This window comes from Crocodylus porosus, unplaced genomic scaffold (genome assembly GCF_001723895.1).
Source record: "Crocodylus porosus isolate Cpor-Errol unplaced genomic scaffold, CroPor_comp1, whole genome shotgun sequence".
Taxonomy (NCBI): Eukaryota; Metazoa; Chordata; order Crocodylia; family Crocodylidae; genus Crocodylus; species Crocodylus porosus.
The window spans coordinates 392945-412874 of record NW_017728925.1 but is presented as its reverse complement, the minus strand read 5'-3'; the positions used below and the strand labels follow the sequence as shown (position 1 = coordinate 412874).

Genomic DNA, 19930 nt, shown 5'->3' with positions numbered 1-19930 from the left:
CTCCAGGAGGCAGATGGCTTTGTCTGGCAGGTGAGATCTTGGTTGGATCTCCGAGGCAGGCAGAGGAGTGATGCAGGAGCACAGCAGTGGCTCGAACAGCAGACGATTGCAACTCTGCAACGACACTGGGCAAGGGCTTGGTGGAACTTCTGCCCCCAATGTACGGTACCTCTCGTGTTTGCTTGACGTTGCTTGTACTTGGCTGGCTGCATATGTGTTCTGTCCCCTCTCTGGATGTTTGTTACCAAGATGCTGGCGACCTTGTTCTTCCCTCCTGCCTGATCCACTCTACAAAGGCATAATCTGTTGTCAGAAACCTCTCCATGGCATTGAGATGTGACATCGCACACATTAGGATTGAGCAGCAGGAGGAGCGGGGGTTGCTAGAGAAGGAGGAGGCACTTCATTTCCTAAACGCAGCCTGTGGGTATGTGCCAGTACCTTGGACGGTGGCGTGCAGGCAGTGTCTGATCCCTAATGCCATTTCATTTTGAAGGGGTCCTGCCAAAAGGCCTGTCATGTGGATGTGCTGCCTTAGGTGTGGGATGGAGTTCCAGTTGTGATTCATCCCTCCCCTTGCCCACTCAAGCCCGTTAGCAATTCAGGTGCTGCCTGCCCTTGTGGACTCGGCAGCTGACCAAAGATCCAGCAGAACTAGTCCCAGATGAGAGCAGTCTGCTGAGATGGAGTTATGATCGAGAGCGTGACAGTGATTTAAGCATCCATTCCTCTAAAGGGATGGCGTAGCAAGCAGTTCGAGCCCAGGAAATCCAGAATGGAGGCTGCCCTTTTTCATCTGTCTGTATTCAGGGAAGAAATGAGCAGAAAAGCACTCAAGCAGCCTTAACTCTGGCCTCGAGGGAAGCAATGAGGGGCATTTACCACATTAAAAGCCAGTTATTTAGATACCTTCATCCTGTACCATCGTGATGGTGATGGCTTGGTACTGTGATAGGGCAAAGGGAAGATACTTTAGCAAATTAACTGTGCATATTTTTTTTCTCTCCCCTGTATGCATCTGGACTTTATATATAACCATAACCTTTCCCTGTTTTTTTTTCTGTGAGGAAATTGAATCATCCCAGCCATATCTTTTATACTCTTGAGCTCGGGAGTCAAAATCAGTCGCTTAAGTCTGTCTCGTTGTAGTGTTCTTCTCTGGAATTAAATTGGCCGTGTCTCTAGTTGTCTTCCGAGTGCCCTTGGGCAGACAGCAAGAGGTTTGGTATTTCTAACATGGTGGGGGGCTGGCTGCAGGGTGTGGGGGGGAAGGTGAAGAGGAAGGGAACATGTGAAAGATGCTTTTGCCTTCTTGAAACATTTGGTTGGGGATGAATTGCTGTATCCCCAGATTAATTTAAGCTCTCGGAAAGCATTTCCTGGACTTCGTGTAAGCACCCTAAGTTGGGGGAGATCCACCATCACTTCCTTGTAAAACCACCAAGACTGAATCCGGGCTCTGAGTTCAACTGCTCGCTTAACCTGAGCTGCACAGAAGAAGTCGGCGCCCCTGAAACATCTTCAGCACTTGCCAGGAAGGGAAGGCCGACCCACTTGAAGGGAGGGGGTTGTTCATTCAAATATTGCTGAAGGTGTTGTTTAACTCTCAACCCTGTGCAGGGACTGGGCCAGGAGGGACCTCAAGCTGGGAAAGCTTCTGTTGAGGACTGGGAAGGGGGAAGAGAGGGTGTACTCCCACTCCCCACCCCCACTGTCTGCGCTTCCCCCTGCCTGACTTCCTGATGTTGCTCAAGTAATGAAAACCAGGTGGGTGAGGGAGGAAGGGACTTTTGATTTTTAAACACCAGCCCTTCTTCACCTTCGCAATCCACTGTCAAGGGAAAAGGTCCTAAGCCCAGTGCTTTCCTCGGTCTGCTCTTGCAGAGATTGGTATGGGGTTGGGACCTCCTGTGGGTGTCAGCTCCTTTGCTGGAACAGCTGCCGGCACTTATGGAGGTGCAGGGAGGGGACCTTGAAAGATCAGCTACAGTAATGGAGCAGGCATTGATTTGACTCTTGTCCAATGCTCCAGGTCCCTGGCACTCTTTGACTCCACTCTGGATCCCATTGTCATTGGCCAGGTTGGGTCCCGTATATACAGTCTGCGTCTGGGGTGTCCAGGCTGGGGAGCCACAGGGCAATGCCTTTTTTGACTTTGAACATGTGTGCTAGCTGGGGGAGGCTTATTTCTTCTGCTTGGAGGAACCATTCCTGGCTCCTGGAAGACCTGCTTAATGCCTGGACCTGTCTTGTGTGAGAGTGGTGCAGGCTGCACCTGCTATCGATAAATGCTACAATGCCCAATAGATGGAGACGCCTTCCACTCCACAGCAGGCCCCTGGGGAAGCTTGGGTTTACTGTCTGTCCCTGCTGTCATGGGTGCTGCTACACAAAGGTCCAGAGGCGGCATCCTCCTTGGCAGTTCCTTCCTTCCGAGACAAACTGCCTGCCTCTGCAGGTGTCCTGGGTACCTCTGGGCAAAGATGCTTCATCTTGGGCTTAGAGGTGCTAACTTAAGATGCCCTGTTTAGGTATCTGAAATAGGTGGCATGATTGTTTCGAAGCACTGAGCTCCCACAAATCCCATGGGAGTTGCAGGTGTCCAGCCCTTCTGAAAATTAGGCGGTTCCTTGGGATGCTGTGGAAGGACATGCTGTGCTGTGGTTGTAGGCTGCTGGTGGGCTCCCACTTTGTGTAAAGCCTAGTGAGATCCTGTTGCTATTGACTTCAAGCCCGAGGTGCACGGATGCTGGAAATGGGTAGCAGTTCAGAACCTGGTGATAGGGGTGTTAGCAGGGGTGCTGCCAACTACTAGTCGGGGAACCCAGGTTGAAGGTCTTGTCGGGGCTTGGGATAAATGGAAGCTTTATCTGCCTGTTGAGGGTTCCCAGCTGAGCTGTGCAGGAGTAGTACTCGGGGTTTTCGAGGAGCCGTGAGCTCTGCAGGGCTTGAGTTGGAAGCTGCTCCATTCCTGCAGAGGCTTAAGCTCTGCAGCAAAGCTCCAGCCAGCCGAACTCTGAGGAGCATCAACCTGCAATTGCAATACACAGAGTTGCAGTGTTTTAACTGCTCTTTCTTACCTCAGCTGGAGTTGCATCTCTTCCCCTCCTCTCCCTCCTGCTCTGTTTCTAATTCAGCAAGCTGAGGGGATAAGGTTTGTGATGCTCATTGAGATAACGCCTCCTCTCTCTGGCACCAGTGCAACCTCAAAGGACCACTATAGCTCACTGTGCATCTGTTCTTGATATACCACAAGTGGAACATGAATCTACACTTTTCTGGAGCACAGGATGCGTCTCCCCTTCCTTGCCCAGTGTGTGCAATGCCCACCCATCTATTTATGTGTACTTGAGTATCTGTCACCACTTCCCCTTGCTGTATTGCTACAGAAGGGCCATCCCTTGCCTCCATCCTGTACCTTGCTAATGCAGGTAATGTGAGCCCGGGGGCTGGTAGGTGACTGTGTGGCACTTCCTCACATTTCATAGGTCTCACTGGAGCATTTGTCTGGAAATGGGAGCATGGGGTGGGGGCATAAGAAGGGCGATGCAGTAGCGAAAGAGTTAGCGAAAACTTGAATCCCTCTGTTCCTTTTGTGCATAATGGTATTTTTGTGAAGGTTGACTCTGCAACCTAAACAAAGAGGGATTTGTTTGCAAGGCAGGAATTGCTACAATAGGAGACAATAGAAGGCTCTCAAATGCTCTGGGTTCCTGTATGGTAATGTGTCTTATTAAAGGGGCATCTTGGAAATTGCATTCTCCACTGGTGGCTTTGTATCTAACATAGTTTCAAGTCACCCCTGTGCCTGCTGCCTTTGAAAGCAGGCAGCAAACAATTCTTTCTCGCTTTGTGCTTCTGACAGTGCTTTGGCCAGAATTTTTTTCAGAAGGATTTGGCACGTGGATGTGGGGCCAGGGTTTTTGTGTGTTGGGCACTTCTGAAAATGTGGCCCCTTGAGTTTTGGTTCATACAAGAGAACTGGGTCTCTCCAGAAAATCTGGCTGGGATGGTGGGGGAAGTGGGGGCTTTGAGTACTTGAAAATATGACTCTAAAAATGGAAGCTTAGCCTTAGGTATGTAGACTCGACACTGGTGTTTCTGTAGGGTAGTCTATCTCTTTTTCTCCTTGGCTGAAAAGGCCATTCAGAATATTACTGGGAGCAGCAAACCCTTTTATAGAGCAGTCTGTGGGACAGGAATACGAAAGCAACCGAGTCTAAAGAAGTAGCTTGAAGGCTGCTCTGCCAGAAACCAGGACTTTTAAATATTAAGCCACTTAAAATAATTCGGACTCTCTGTTCTGCTAAGCACCAACCTACTGACACACTGCAAAATCTAAGTGCTTCACTGGTAAGGTTTTTGGGGGGTTTTTTGGTTTACTTTTTTTAAAAAGCTGGAGTCGTAAGACTTGAACCTGGCTGTAGCTGGAGTTTTCCAGTGTGCAAGCCCCTGCAAAAAGTGTCTCTGCTGATGGACTGATGCATAAGTTGTATGTGGACCTTTATTTCCAATGGTCAGGGTGATGGGTTGAGCGTTGCAGAAGAATTAGTTTGTGGGGGGGGGAGTAGGCACGTGGGTACTGGTCGAAGGGAGTCCTCAGCCGGATACTCTGGATGGATAGGAAAGTGTGGCTGTTGGCTGAGGATAGTACATGGATGATGATGGCCTTCTCTGGTCTGCTGGGCCAGCATAGCAGAACGGGTTTCCAGGAGGTTCCTTATGCTGTGGGGGCTTGGGTGAGACTTAGAACGAGTTAAGGAAATGTAAATGATAACTTTGTTAGAGTGATAAAACCACACAAATCCAACATGACTTATAGCAGTGTTGATGGCATGGGTCTCTTTAAATGAGTTTTTTCAAAGGCAAGTTTGTTAATCAGAGTTTGGACTTTGTTTTTTGAGAAGGCAATGCTTTGATTCATTTCAACTCTTGTTAAGTTAGTTTTTTTGAGGTTATTGCAATGTTTTGAGGGCTTCAGATGAAATTCTTTAGGATTCCACCCCCCATTTGGTAGGAACATTTGTAACTTCTTTCTGGAGCTTTTGATCAAATAACATGGATGCACCCTCAAATTTGGTAGAATTTTCTATGGAATATAAATGCTGACTCCTGATCAGGCCTTGCATTTGCCTGGAGTCTGCACCAAAGGGGCAAAGCTGATGTGTGGGCCCTTCAAGACTTGAGACTCCATCAGGCAGTGAATGAGGGGAACTGGCTCTTGGGTGTGGGAGTAGCAGGGAGTAGGTTTCTGCTGATCTGGGATCTCCCAGCCTGCTTGGTGCAGAGCTGTGAGAACAAGTGGGCAGGAGGGGAGCTGGCTGGCATCTTCGTAATCCCTAGGGATAGGCCAGCAATGCAGGGGAAGCCTGACAGTGCAGTGTGATAGGGAGGAATGTGCCAGCTGCTGTGGTGGTGGCTTCCCTGATTGAAGCTGGAGCTGTGAGTTTGTGAGAGCTGCTGTGGAGCATGGAGATAAAGTGCCCCCAAGCCAGCTCCTGCCAGCAGAGTGGCTCTGGGGCTTCATGCAGCACCAGCCTGCAGGGCCTTCCCCCTTCCCTCCCTTTGTTTCTCCCTGGCTATGTCAAACAGCAGTAAGCAGCTGCTTGTGCTGAGCAGATGGTAATAACCTAGGCGAAGCCCCTCATCTGGCTGAGCGTTTGCAGTGGAGCGGACAAGGGACTGAGGCAGTCTCTCAGAAGTGGAGCATGCCCACGCACGCTAAGCAGCATCCCTGTCCGGCCTGCTCTGCCTTTCAGGCCATGCCCAGGCAGGCAGTGCTGTGCTGCTCTTGCTCTGTCCTTACTAGCTTATGGGAGTGCTGGGGGTAAATGGTTTGGGTTGTGCAGTGCTGTGGGGTTTGCTCCCCTCTAACATTTGCAGCATTAATACTGGTGCCTTGAAGTACTGCTGCAGTGTGGTGACCTGTTGGGGCCTGAGTGGCCCCTGGATGAGGGCAGAGCGTGCTGCAGGTTATATTTGCTGCTCCTCTCCCTTGCCTTTCTGCAGGTACGTCTGTCTTAGGGCAGGCGCAGTTGAAGGCTCAGGGTTTCAGCACATGGCTGCCCCATGAGTCTGTCACCTGTTTGCACTCCCTCTTTAGGTTGGTTCGTGTCCATACAGCACCAAGCAGTGCAAGTATGTGGTCTCTGGGGGGTCCTGGGGGCTGCTGAAGTACATGCCATGATCTCTGTGTCTCTGCCTTCCATCTCTGGTAGGGGTTGGTGGTAGGACCGAAGGCAGACTGAAGGGTTGATCTCTGGCGAAGCATGTTCTAAGGAACTTCCTTTTCTTAGAATGAAGGAAACGCGTGCAGAGCGCCAGGCTCCTCCGTCCTTCCCACACTGCCTTTGTTACCCGTGTTGTGGAGGGTCCCACTGTACAATAGTTTAGTCACATGGACAGGGAAAAGCCGTGCATGGAGCTTAACTCCTACATAAGGCAGAAACCAGTGGTGAGAGGAGGGAGCAGTGCGCAAGAGTGAAAGGACTAGGATGAGGGTAACGCAGAAGTCCCAAGCCTCCTAGCTCTGCTGTCCTGGCAGCATGCTGACTCCTTTGATCTAGGCAGCAAGAGCCCTTGGTTCCCAGGTGGGAAGGGTGTTAAGATGGTGCAGATTTGTTTTCTATCCGGCATGTAGAACAGTGGAACGAGTCAGCCAGAGAGCAGGGAAATCCTGGCGGCTGAAGAGTACCAGGGCAGGAGACAAAATTCACATCCACCTCCTACCAGACAAGGGCAAGGTGCACATAGCAGCAGCTCCTGGTGCAAATGGCGGCAGCTCCCGGTGCCCAGGGACCAGTCAGGAGCAAGTGGCACCTCTTTGTATTTTCATCTGTGGTCGCATACGTGGGTGGCCTGGCCGAGTGACCTGGAAGCTAGCGCCAGGGCTTCAGTGGAGGAGAAGAAGTAATGACACCCACAGGCTGCTTGCAGCTGGAAAGAGGGCTGGTGGGTGAAGGGGGGCTGCAGAGATTTCCAAATAGTCTCATTTTATGCATGGTAGTCCACGGGCTAGAGTCCAAAGCCTGTTGAGGTAAATGCAGCTGCTTTCACGGGTGTTGGTTCAGCCTGTCAGTCACAGGGCATGGGCAAGTCTGTCTATACATAGCATAGGGTGTGTTTGATTAACATGTTGGAGGGTGCTGTTTGCTATCTGGCAGCATGCCTCATGCCCCTGCCACTCCTCCCCACAGGGATCTCTTCATCTTCCATTATACCTGCCCTGTGTGTCCCTCAACTCTGCAAGGAGGGAGGAGGCTGGACCATGGGTTAATAAGCTGGTCTTTCACCTCTGTAGAGCTGAGCTCACACCCTGACTGGGGTTTCCCAGCAAAGTGAACCTAGGGGTCGACCACCCATCAGTGGTAGTGCTGGCAGTCCACATTGCAAAACCACCATGGGAGCTTGTATTGGCATAAAACCATCCCAGGGAGATGAACGGGGGCAGTGAAGTGCTGTGTGTGACGGGTGCTGGCTGAGGCAGCTCCCACACAGTCCCATTGACCTCAGCTGTTCCCTTGTGCACTGCCAGCCCTCGGCAAATCGCTGTAATGGCTGTGTGCTCAGATTTACAAACTGGTCTTTCCATAGATCTGTCATCGCACAAAAGGCAGGGGAAGGAGTTGGCTGTGAATCCTGTCAGTCTGATGGAAATCCCTCTGCTCTGCGCTTCAGGGCCATTCCTTTCAAACCTGCTTTGGGCAAAAGGTACATGAGGGGAGAGATCACGGACCCATATGGACGTTGTGAGAAATACCTGAAAGGGCCCCAGGTGTCTGCTTCCTCTCTCCATGCCAGGGATCATGCTTTAAAGGTGGCCAGACAGGACCTGTGAGTTTCTTCAGTTGCGTAGTCCCATGATCTCTCTTTCTTTCTATCTTTCTTAGTTCAAGTGAGGTTGATGTGACATCCTCCTGTCACTGATCTCTGCTGTGGTTTCTGATAAGACCTCTGTGTTTCTCAACTTCCCTGCTGGCAACATGGCATCAGGGAGCCTGTTTCTGTACTTTCCTCCCTTAAGAGAGTCCTGAACTGAATTCCTTCAAATACACTAAGGTCCTTGCTAGGACAGGGAAGGTGGACATCACTAGAGGGTGCTTGGGCCTTAACACATTTCTGTAGTGTGTAAGTACTGTCCAGTCTTGGGAGATATTCTGTGGTGTTAAATTTGAATTCTCCTTTTTTTCAGGGGGCTGTTGCAAATAGCAAGGAAGGTTAGTCATTGCCTTGATTTCCCCACCCCGAAATAGTGTTTTCCTGGACCGGCATGGCTATAATAAAACATAAGGAACAAGGGGTCTTCTTGATGCCTGTTAATTGCCCAGGCATGTAGTTGGGATGGATTTTAGTGGTACTAGTTAAAGGGTCTTTTTGTTGCTCGTATCAGTATCTTTGGGGGCGGGGGGTGTCAGAAGTGTCCTGGTTGTGGAATAATTTTTCTTTTCCCTGTACCTGAGGAAGGGCCCTTTGTGCCTGAAAGCTTGTCCAGCATGTCTTCCAGTCACACCGCAGCCTTTCTTGAGTTGATCCAGATGCAGTCGTTCCCTGGGATGTAAGCATTTAGTTTCTGGCAAAAATTATTGGGGGTGGGGGAGGATTGGCCTTTGTGCTGTATGGGACCACCTGTGTTTGCAGTGTAAACACTGCAGCTGCGCGAAGACGTTCGAGCCAAGCTGTAGGCCAGTTTCCTGCTGGAGGAGAAATCGCGAAGGCCGCACGACCTGCTGTGGCTCAGCGGAGGGATGACCGAGTTGGAGACGATCTGAGTTCAGAACCTCCCTCCTGTCAGCCCCCTCCCGCGGCTGGGGCCATAGGATTGCTCTCTGTATTGTGGGAGTGCTGTGATGTCCTGGAGCTGGACCCATGCAGACGGGGGCCGAGGCGGCCCCAGCTCCCCAAGCTCCATGTGAAGGGACCCGTGTCTGAGCCAGCCCGTGTCTGCGAGCTTCCCCCTCCTTCGGCAGCGCTGTTCTTGCTAGGCTGGCGTTCGTTGCTTGGAAACCATTGTGAAAAATGGAAGGCCAAGGTCGCTGTTGCAAAGCCGGGGCCCCTGCTGGAGGTGGGCACCCCTGCCTCTCCTTGCAACAGGGCTGGGGGCTGTGCCCCAGCACCTGACTTTCCAGCGGCCGCTTGCCTGGCAACTCAGAGCTGTTGCCATGGTAACCCAGCAAGGTGAGGCCTTGCCTCCTTCCTGTGCAAAAGCAAAGGATCAGCTGGATGGGGGTGGGGAGGGAGCATTTGGCTTGGCTGCCCCCCGCCCCCGTGCTCCCACTGCCTTCCCATCCCTGCAGAGGGGCCTGGGCACCACCCAGCTATGTCTCCTGCCAGCTGTAAGGTGCGGGGTGGGGGCAGAGGAGGGCAGTGGTCTCTGCTGTCAGCAGGGATTGTCCCGGGTGCCAGCTCTTAGCCCAGGCATGTCCAGACCCTGCAAAGCAGGGAGGCTGCCACCTCAGGATCCAGCTCCCCTGACTGGCGAGATCTGGGACTGGTAGGAAGCAGGTGAGCGGAGGGTGAGGCCTGAGTGCCCCAGAGATGCAGCTGCCTCCTGCAGTGCCCTGTGCCGGGTGGCGCTGAACCCTATAGTCGCTTCGAAGGCTTGGAGAAGAGAGGCCCGAGGGCCCCTAGCCCACCTCCCCATCCCTGCACAAGGCTAGTTCAGCAGCAGCTTTCTTGGCAACATTGCCAGCAATGGCATATTCTCCCCCGTGCTCTGGTCTCTCACTTCTATAGGCAACCTCCCGGCCCCTTGCCCCCGGGTCTTTGCAGTGCAAATACCCCCATTCTCTTGCCCTCCTCAGGGTTTGCTCCTATCCCTGGCTTGCTGCTTAGCTAAGCTGTCCAGACCCTTGGATTTGTCTCTGCCTCAGCCCGGGCCCTTTAGCCCTTTTTGTTCAGATCTTACTGCTTTTTTTGCCTGCTCTACATCCTTCCCACTGTCCTGGTCCTTGTGGCTCAACTAGGAAACCCGTGCGCTGGACTTCATTGCTGTATTTGGTGTCAGTCCTAGAACACAGGTGGCCATAAATGGCACCCAGGCCAATCCTCTTTCTAAGAGTGCTGAATAAATACTAGTGCTGTGGTCCCAGCAAGCTGCTGCGATGCAGTGCTGGGCTAGATGGACGCGTGGTGCATCCTAGTATAGTGTCTCTCTTTTGATTCTTGTGTCGTTTAGCTCAGTGTGCTATCACCAGCTCCAGCAGTTCAATAATCTTGGGTTCAGATCTGCTTCCTTGACTGCATAGAAACCAGAGGGAGTGATGGCTGGTGCTGATTGCATTTATGTGTAGCACTTGCTGGAGCTGAGTTGGCTGCCCTGCACTGCTCCACTGACAACCCGCAGCTGAGCCCCTAGATCTTGGAGCTATTATTGAAAGGTTCCTGGTCAGCCTGTCCGTATTGGGCCCTTGCGTATTGCAGGAGCTCTTGCCCTCACCTTGGACCTCTCTCCCACCTGGCAGTGATGTTGGGGGACAGATGCCATTCGGGGCCTTGCACCCCTAGAGTTGAGGGGGAGGGGGAAAGCCAGGAGGCAGATTTCACCTCTGGCTAAAAGCTGCAAGACTTGTTGGTTGGGAGGCAGAGGTGGTTGGAGCAGTATATAGATTTTCTTTGTACATAAATAAGCCTGGAGCTGGCTGGCCTGAACCTGGGGAGAGGTGATCAGTGCTGATAAGCAAGTCTGTTCCACCTGTCCCAGCTGGTGGCATGTGTGAGCTGGGGGCTGGGCCCAGCTGGCACCTGCCTTGCCTTTAACAGCATTGCTTACTGCAGCTGGCTGCTGCGGCCCTCCTTGCACCAGGGGGTCCCTCTGCCTCTCTCCTTCCTGCTCCCTGTGGGGCGGTGGCTGTCTCCCCTGTTCCTGCAGCATGTCCCGCAAACCTCAGCACCATGTATGAAGTGCTGGTTACTGGCCCGTGCTGCGTGAATGACAAGATCATGAGTCCAGATGGGGAGCATGGGGGCTGGGTGTCCTGTCTCTGAGTTGGGTTTGGTCCTACATGGGGTTAGCTGGAGCTGTTCTCCTAGGTGCCTAGGACACTCCTGCAAGCCTTGTCTGCAGGGAGGTAGGAAGAGCTGAGTGCATGGATGGGGGAGTTATTTCCTACTGTCTGCTCTGAGGCCTGCCTGGCATCATCAGGGCTTATCTCTCTCTCCCCCCTCTAGTAGGGCTGCAGTTTTCCCTAGTTCTGCCAGGTGCCAGTGCTGTACCTGCTGCTGTGGTGCTGATCTACACCATCGATAGCAGAAGCCTCAAGTCAGGGCTGAGGGCACCAGCAGAGCTGGGCTGGGGGTGGGGAGGGAGAGCTGGGACTACAGTAGGAGTAGGGCTGTGGGTTGGGGCTGAGGGGTGCTGGCAGGGCTGCTGGCTCAGCTCCACCCATGCTACGCCTGGGTCCAGTCTGCACTGACTGCCTCTCCCACTGGCAGGCACCTTGACTTCTGCCCTGCCTCCTTCGAGTGCTGGGAAGTCTCCCCCTCCACCTGCCAGGGCAGGTTCTTTACCTTAGGTAGTATAGTGGGCATGACTCCCACCCAGCCTGCTCTACACCCCCTTAGCCCTGGTGAAAGCAGTCTGCAGTGCAAGGTGACAGAGAGCAGGTCAAGGCCCAGGGGCCCTGACCAGCTGGAGGCTATGGGGGTGTTGCTGTAGTGCAGGTGCTGGGAGCCCAGGCCTGGGGGTTGGTTTTGCCATGTAGAAGGCCACTGATCTCACTGTGTAAATGCTATGCTTGAAATCTGCAACAACAGCCTCCCCACCCTGCCCTGCCCAGCCCAGGGCTGCAGGGACACTGGCCCCAGTGTACGTATTAGGCAGGGCTGGCAGAGGGCACAGACCCTGAATGTTTTGCAGTAACAGTGACACAATTGTGACCGCAAGTAAACAAGGGGAGGGAGGGAAGAGCAGGGCTGAGGCTGGGGACAAAGGTGCTGGGCTGCTGCCAAGGGAAACAATGGTAAGGGGGAGGAAATGTGGGGAGTGCTGGGCCCTGCCATAGGTGGGCAGGGTGTGCAGGCTGGGATGCGGAGCCAGACGTGCAAAAGGGTGGATGTTAGTTGTGGGCCACACTAGCCTATCCCTCTCCATGCACTCCCATCCTTGATCCATGCTGGCAGTGGTCACAGTCCCTTGCTTTGACTCTGTGACCCTGCCCTCCACTCCCTTGCCATTTGTTCTGTCCTTGTCCCCTGAATTTAGCTCCCCGTCTTTCTTTTGGCCACTTATGAAGAGAAGGTGCCTCCACCCAGTATTTATGGGCCAGATGGGTAGGAGGCACTGGACTGGGTTGCAAGCTGCTTCTCTCTGGTCTTGTTCCAGCTGTCTTCCTCCAGTGTGGATTACCTTGTCCTGGGCCCCCAACTCCTGGAGCAAGATGGTAAAGCAGAGGTCACCCCACAGTCTTGCCAGCCACATAGTAGGTCCCCTGGCATTGGCTCCCTTTAACAGAGGACTTGCTGTGACACTCCTCGCTCTTCTTGTACACTCTCCAAGACATGGGCACTGGACGAGTGTTGCCACAGTATGAAGGAGCCAAAAGGTTGGGTATGTCAGGTGTAGGTGCTTCCCCTTCCCGTGGGATAGAGCAATCTGCCTTGGGACCCTTTCACTCCTGCAGTAACAGCACAAATGCTGTTGTGGAGCCCAGCTGCTCCATTTGCTAGGGACATGTCCTTTGGATGGGGTGGACAAAATGTGGCCTGGGGGCTAGATGCGGCCTGTCAGGCCATTCTATCTGGCCTGCGGGGCCCCTAAAAAAATTTAGAAAATTAATATTTATATGCCCCTGCCTGCCTATCATGCAGCCCTCAATGGCTTGCCAAAACTCATGTAGTTTCTGCGCTAGCCATGAGGGCTTCTGCATGGGAGGGCTGATCAAGAGACCAGAATGGTGACAAGGGGCCGTGGCATTGGCTTGCTGTTGTTGCAGTATATTCCCATAATAACCTTTACTCTGCCCATGTTGGATGGCACTGTTTTTCACTGTAACTATCACTGTAGTTGAGTGGATGACTAAATCTCAGTGCCAGATGGATTAAATCAGTATTTTTTTTGTGTGGGCCTGGGAGTGGGTGTGGAGGAGGAAATATAATGTCTGAAATAGAAAGTGATCTCTAAAGTTAATCATAGCTGTGTGTCAGATGCTCTGTGTTTTTTCATTTTTCTGCATGCTCCTGAAACTTGCCTAATAAGACAGAAGGACCCTCTGTGGAGTAATAGCTATGTATTATATTACAGTGTCTTCTGTCCTGCCTGTTACTTTGTGTGAGCCTGTGTCTTGGATAAGTTGCAAGAATATCATTGTTGGGGATGTAGTTATTCAGAAAGAGTCTAGATCTCATTAAGCATAGAACTACATTTAATTAATGGGACTGGAAAACCAATTTTGTACCTGCTGGGGCAGAGTTAAGGATGTTGATGAGCTGTGATCCTGTAATTGTCCTTCTGCATACAGAGATGTTCAGTGTAGACCCCAGCTCCGTATCTACATTGGACACCCTCAAAATAACCTCGTAAGTGAGGCTTTGCTGGGAAGGGTCTTGTTTATCCAGCAAAATGTTGAGCTATTGAAGTTGAGGTGCTGAGTGCCCTGATCTCTCACTGGCTTTTAATAGGAGTTGTGGCTGCTGAGTACTAATTGGGGCTAAGCCGTTGTAGGGGAGGAAGGAGGAGAGAAAAGACGAGATCACACAGGGGGAGAGAGAAGAGAAGAGAGGGGGAATTTAATGTCCCCAGCTCCTTGGATGTGCTGCCATCCCAGGGAAGCTTGAATCCAGATCTCTGCACCCTGTGGGTTGGGCCCTAGCCCTGCTGATCTCTGCTTCTTGACCCTGGTGTGGCTTTCTTTTCACCTTGGCAATACACATCTCTTGCCCATGCCCTCTGTCACGGACTGAGTGGCTGACCATGGCTCCCTGAAGCTTAAGGCCCCTCACTTCTGACCCTCCAAAAACTGCGCATAAGTTCATAAGAATTGCTATTTACTGGGTCAGACCATAGGTCCATCTTGCCCATTGTCCTTTGTCACAGTGGCAGAGAGTGGATACTGAAAGGGAGAGTGAACTGGGTATGACCAGGGCTTTTTTCCCCCACCGGTCCTCTTATTTGCAGCCTCCAGGATTTTAAGGTCTAAGAAGTTCTTATTCAGAGGTCTCCAGGTTCTGACTGTATGCATGAGCTGCCTCCACTGACCTGGGGTTGTCAGACAAGGCAGGTTAGTTTCCCAAAAATGATTGTCAAAGAACTTGTCACTGCTGGGGGAACCTATGCCATGCACAGTCTAGGCTGGGGAGCCCAGGGGACAAAGCAGGTACCTCTGTCCAGTCACTGCTCTTAGTGCAGTGGGTAAAAAGTGAGCGGCAGTGATGGCATCCGCCGTGCTTGGCCAGATCCTTGCACTAGGGTGCATTGCAGCGCTCAGGGAAGTGTGCCTGGAATGTGAATGGGGTGGGGTGGGGGAGAGGACACAGCATAGGCAATGAGATCTGATGCAACTCACATCACTGTCGAGGTGAGCAGCAGATCAGGATCTTGGGCACGTTTCACTGAAAGAAGCCCTGCTGTCAAAGCTGTGGGTCTCCTTTCTGGTGTTCTGTGAATGCCATGGACCTTGCTATACCAGAGAGCATGTAAATAAGACCCTGAGGTCTCCCATTGTGCCAGGTGCTGTACAGGCAGGGAATGAGAGCAACTCCCAGGTAACTTGGGCTCTGAACAAACAAGGTGATAAAAAGCAAGGAGAAAACATGGCACAGAGAGGGGCAGAGGCTGCCCAAGATGCCAGCCTGCTAAGCAGGTATCCGTCCTGCTAGCTTCCCACACCCACCACCTCTGTCCCTTCCTTTAGCTTGCAATGGGGAAGTGCCTTTTCTTTTCTGTGCCTGTTTCCTTGTTTTGGAGAATGCACCTTCACCCACTGCATCAAACGTTGTCAATCTGTTGAATTTGAGCAGGGGTGGGAGAGGGATGCAAAGAGCTGTACCCCACCAGAGGAAAGGGACTTGCATGCATATCTTCTTTTTAGGCTTGTCAGAATTATATATATTGTTACAAAAATATTATTTGTTTTAAATAATTTTGACGGATTTATGATTTATTATTCAATGTTTATTTCTAAGCATTTATTTTAACTCTTACATGTTTTAAATATTCAGGATTGTGCCACTTTAATTATCCACTGAGACAAACATGTACTGTAGAAGTGCCACCAGCTGAGTGGCAGAGTTGTCATCAGTCCTGGCTCTACTCCCTGTCCATAGCTCCCTTGTCTGCTTTGTTGCTTCCTCTTTCTTTGCTCCCAGTCCCCTGGGGTTCCTGGGAGTTGCTGTCCAAGCTAGTCAGCATGGTTTTGCAGGACTGTTCCCTGTCATCACACATTCCGTCAACTTTTTTTTTTTTTTAATGTCCCCTTTTCTATACATTTTGATTAACGATGGAAATATTTTTTCATCGGTCTGTGAGCGTGAGGTGAAATTGTTGTATGTCAACGTTTACTGATTTAAAAAAAAAAATCAATTCCTGCCAAGCCTACTTTATTTTACAGCTCTAATATCCGGTGCTGTGCCCTTCTCCGAGCACCAGATGCCACATCTGCCCTGGGGTGCATTGGCAGGGGGTGAGTCACCCTTCCATGACTTCAGCTGCAGCCAGTCAAGGTCCGTTTCTGTTCTGGTTGAGTGATTGCCGCTGGGAGGTTGGCTACCTGCATTTCAAGGAAGTAAAGGCAAATCCTGTGAACAGTGGTGGACTGGTGATGGAAAACTGGAAGTCCTGTGGGCATGCCAGAGGTTGGGGAGGGCCTCTGGTTGTTGCTGAGAGAGAGTAAGGTGCCTCTTGCATTGCCTTGGTATAGAACTTGGGACATCTTTAAGTGATGTGCGAAAGAAAACAAGGAAGCCCATGTCTTGCTGGACTTTATTTTTCCTTTCCTTTATGGTGCATGAAGGAGATCTGGGAAAAGGTTTTTCTTAACTTATGGCTTTAAAAGAAAATTCCTTGCCCATGTTTTACCAGATGTTCCCTAAACAATATTGTTAGCCTCTGAGGAAGCTAACACGAATGTGCAACTTTTCATTTTAGCCCATCACTAATCAAAGCTTGCTCTCTTCCATGGAACTGTTTTTGGCACACTGGAGTTTTGTAATGCTTAATTAATTTCTGCAAAGCACTTTTAAGACCCTGGGATAAGAGTCTTGAGAGGAGTAGAGGGTATTATTGATAAAAAATAATTGCTTCCCATCACCCCTAAATGGCCAAGTAATTCAAAGCAATCATTTGGTTTTTAAATACTCTCTTCACTCTCTTAATCTAAACTTACACTCCTGTTGCTGGTTTGGGACTTGCTATTTTCATTTTCAGCTTCTGGCCTTTAAAGCCAACTCTAACCTGTTGGGGAAGAGCTGTTGCAATGTGGCTTGCTTTTTGATTTGATTTGTGTTTGGAAAACTCCTTCCTGGTCCCTGAACTCCCGAGTAGCTAAAGAAAAATAAAAATGTAAGCTTTTCTACAGAGAATTGGTAAGGGCCTTTTGTGGACCAATTCCAAATGAATGCAAGTATATGGAGGGAATTATGCCTCGGCTGTGCCCCCAGCACTACAGACATGGTGTGATAGTCCTTGTCCGCTCAAGGAAGCTCTGCTGATTTTAAGTGTGCCAGGGGGACTCTGGAAAAAATGTTCTCAGTTGGACCAGGCTATGTTGGGAGCAATGGTAGGGCATCCTATCCTAACTGATAAAACTGGGCCAGCAGAAGTCCATAGGAAGTGCAGCTCTGGAATCTGTGTGGTAAGAGTGATTTAAAAGGGGCTTAACCGGGTATGCTCTTAACCATATTGAATTGAAAATAAAACCCACTGTTCCCAGGTCTGGAGACCTGATGGATTTGGAGCAGCCTGTGATAACTTACGATGGCCCAGGAGGCACAGAATTCATAACGTTTTTCCTTTGCGTATCTAGGGCGTGATTTTGCTGCAGCTGGTCAAGAAACGCCCCAGGAAGGCCTGTCCAATCCTGCCTCCGATTGCTAGAAAGACGCAGCAGTTTATTCTGAAGCTCTGACTCGGGTTCCAGCTTTTGCCAGCATAAATTCACGTCCAGACTCTTAACATTTCTGGGCCTCTGATTTGTGCGGGGGAGGGGGGTCAAAAGTCTCGGGTGGGCTTGAATGTGGGTAAATCTCTGCTAGTGGGCTTGGGCAGAGAGCATCAGGCCGGGTCAGCAGACCTCAGGGACTTGCCATTTGCAGAAGGTTGCCTGCCCATGGCTGTGGGCATGTATGGACTGTGAATTGCTCTGAAAGCCCTTTTCCTTTATGCTGGGCTGTGTTCCTTCAGTGACCTCAGACTCCCAGTCAGCTGTCTCCTTTCACATGTGGGAGCGCTGAGACCTGGTGCGTGGCAAGGTGTCTAGCAAGCCAAATAGCTCCATGTTGGTATTCTATTATAGATGGTGAAACTGAGGCACAGGAAGCGGAGGGACTTGCCTAAGTCTTAGTGAGCACCTTCCAGCATCACTGCCTTGACTCCTATTCTGGCAGGGAGACGTGGCTGCAGGGGGCCGGGTGCAGGCGGTCAGTGTTGGGTGAGGGAATGCAGGGAGGAGCTGCCCAGCCACGCCAGCGCCAGCGTGTGCTGCACCTGGAAAGAGCAGTGTGCAGAGCTAGTTGGACACACCTGGTGTGACAGTGCTGTGGACCAGCATGTCAACTGGGGGAGCCACACGCTGAGGCAGGGATGACTGAGCATGTGGTGTGGAGATGGGTTGCCTTGGGGACCTACACCAGGCCTCTCTGCTTGACGTGCTCCCGCTGTGGCTTGCAGCAAGAGGTGGGCATGTGAGCAGTCCTTGGAGGCCCTGACAGGCAGCTCGAGTGATCCAGAGATCCGCTGCTTCCTGAAGTGGTCTGTCAGGACTTGCAGGCACTGAGTGTTGCTGTGAAGGGGAAATGCCCCTGGACAGGACAGTGGGTACCACAGACTTGCAGATCTCTGAGACGCCTTTTGCAAACCCCGCTGTTCTGCAGGAGTTGGCGTGGATGGTGCTTGGCCCTGGCTCCTGGGAGATGGCTGCTCCAGCCTGGAGCTCTTTAAGCTAGCAGGGGCTTGGCACGAGGCAGCAGTGACACCTGAGGGCTAGGAAACGGGGCTATCTCGGTCTCTGCCTGCTGTGGGGCTGGAAAGGGGGAAATGGCCTTTCTGTCATCTGCCCAGTATGTTATTTGGCTTGTTAGTATTTTCCCCTAGTCCCAGAGCTCCTCGTCTTCCCTGAAGTGGAGCCTGTGAGCAGATCACTGCCTGCATCCTCCACTGCTGCTGGGGGTTAGAGCAGGTCCCGAGCTGGGTATGAGTCAACAGTATAAAGGTGTTGCAGAAAGTCACTAGAATGGTAGGTTATATTAGCATCAGTGCCATGCATGAGTCATGGGAAGCGATCCTTCTGCTCAGTTCAGGACTGCAGAGGCCTCACCTGGAGCACTGCTTCAAGAAAGATGTGTGCAAACTGGAACGAATCGGGTGGAGAGCAAGAATGGTTGGGAGGACCAGGATTGATTGTCTTGCAGAGGAGGAGACTGGGAGGGTACCCTTCCATATACTTGAAGAGTGGATTCTACATATTATCTGTGACTGCAGGGGACAGGACAAGGACTAATGGTCTGAAATTGCAGCAGTGGAGATTCAGGCTGGATGCTGGGAAGAACTTCCTGTCTGAGGGTGGTGAAGCACTGGGACAGATGATTAGGGAGGCTGTGGATTGTCTGTTGTAAAAGCTTTTAAGTGCAGGTTGAACAAGCACTTGTCTGGGATAGGTTAAACGGGTGATTCTGCCTTGAGCAGGGGGCTGGACTAGAGGTGACCTCCTGAGGTCCCTTCCAGCTTTTCTTTCTATAAATCTATAGAATACCAAGGCAGTGGGTTCCCATGTCCATGGGCTGGGCACCCTGCAAGCACCAGTTTCCTGTGGCGCCCCTTACTTCTGCAGATCCCTCACTGAGGGCATGTTGACCTGGCACCTCTGGCATGGCGTGAAGGGAGCCCTAGTAGAGTTGGTACTAATTTGTGCCCAGGATCTCAATGGGGCTTCGGTTTCCCAGAAGTGCTGTCTCCTGGAGGCATCAGGGAAGTTGATGATGTATTAATTTTTTACCCCCATCTTGTTTTCTCCCCACCCTGACACCCTTGATGGAGTTGCAGGGAGCATTTGGCTCTGCCCTGCCAGAGTGGGGCTCTGTTGGCATATGTGAGTCTTGCCCTGGGTCTGGAGCACTGGACCCTACTGTTAAAATCCCAAGAACAAAGCCAACCAGTAAACCTTATCTCTGCAAACCCTCGCTGTGGCTCCACCTGCCATGCTGCCTGCAGGCCCTCCCTGTAAGTGGGGCTCCGTCCGTACTTTCTCCCACCTCTTTGTTCGAGGTCCATATGGCACAACTGGGCCCCGACTATTGGCTGTCATCTGGAATACAGAAAAGCCTAATGATGCTCCTAGGTCCCTGGGCCAGTCCTGTGGAAGACGCTCTCTTGCCTGTACCTGGAATCCAGAGGCCCCTCTGCTCTCAGCTGTGCTGGGCCTGTGCATGCTATTGGGGTCAGGGATTCCTATGGATTTAGTGTGATTTACCATATGCTGTTGTCAAATCCTGGCCCCCGGTGGGGCGGGGAGGGGCAGGCCCTTTCAGCTAGCTAAATGCTGCTTCAGCAGGGGGTGGAAGGTAATTCTTGGCCTCTGCAGCAATTTGAGGTATTAGCTGCATCTCCAAACAGCTGGGGAATGATTTGCTTCAAACCAGTTCCCTACCCCCACCCAAACCCTCTTCCTTTAACTGCAGTTGCTCCTCAATTGAGAGCAGCTGCAGCTTGCCCCACCACAGGCCAGGAGGCCAGCAACGGGTTATTGCAAAGGGGCAGGGAGGCTTTTTCTTTGCAACAAGAGAA

General features: G+C 51.6%; 1 protein-coding gene across 1 annotated transcript in view; it reads left to right on the top strand.

Moving 5' to 3' along the window:
• The first annotated feature begins 929 nt into the window (after positions 1-929).
• The window catches only part of ABCA2 (ATP binding cassette subfamily A member 2), a 77153-nt gene continuing 58152 nt past the window's right edge, over positions 930-19930 (top strand). The window contains exons 1-2 of the mRNA XM_019541083.1: positions 930-943; positions 4239-4353. Coding sequence (XP_019396628.1) covers positions 930-943; positions 4239-4353 — 129 coding nt within the window. The remainder of the gene's footprint in view (positions 944-4238; positions 4354-19930) is intronic.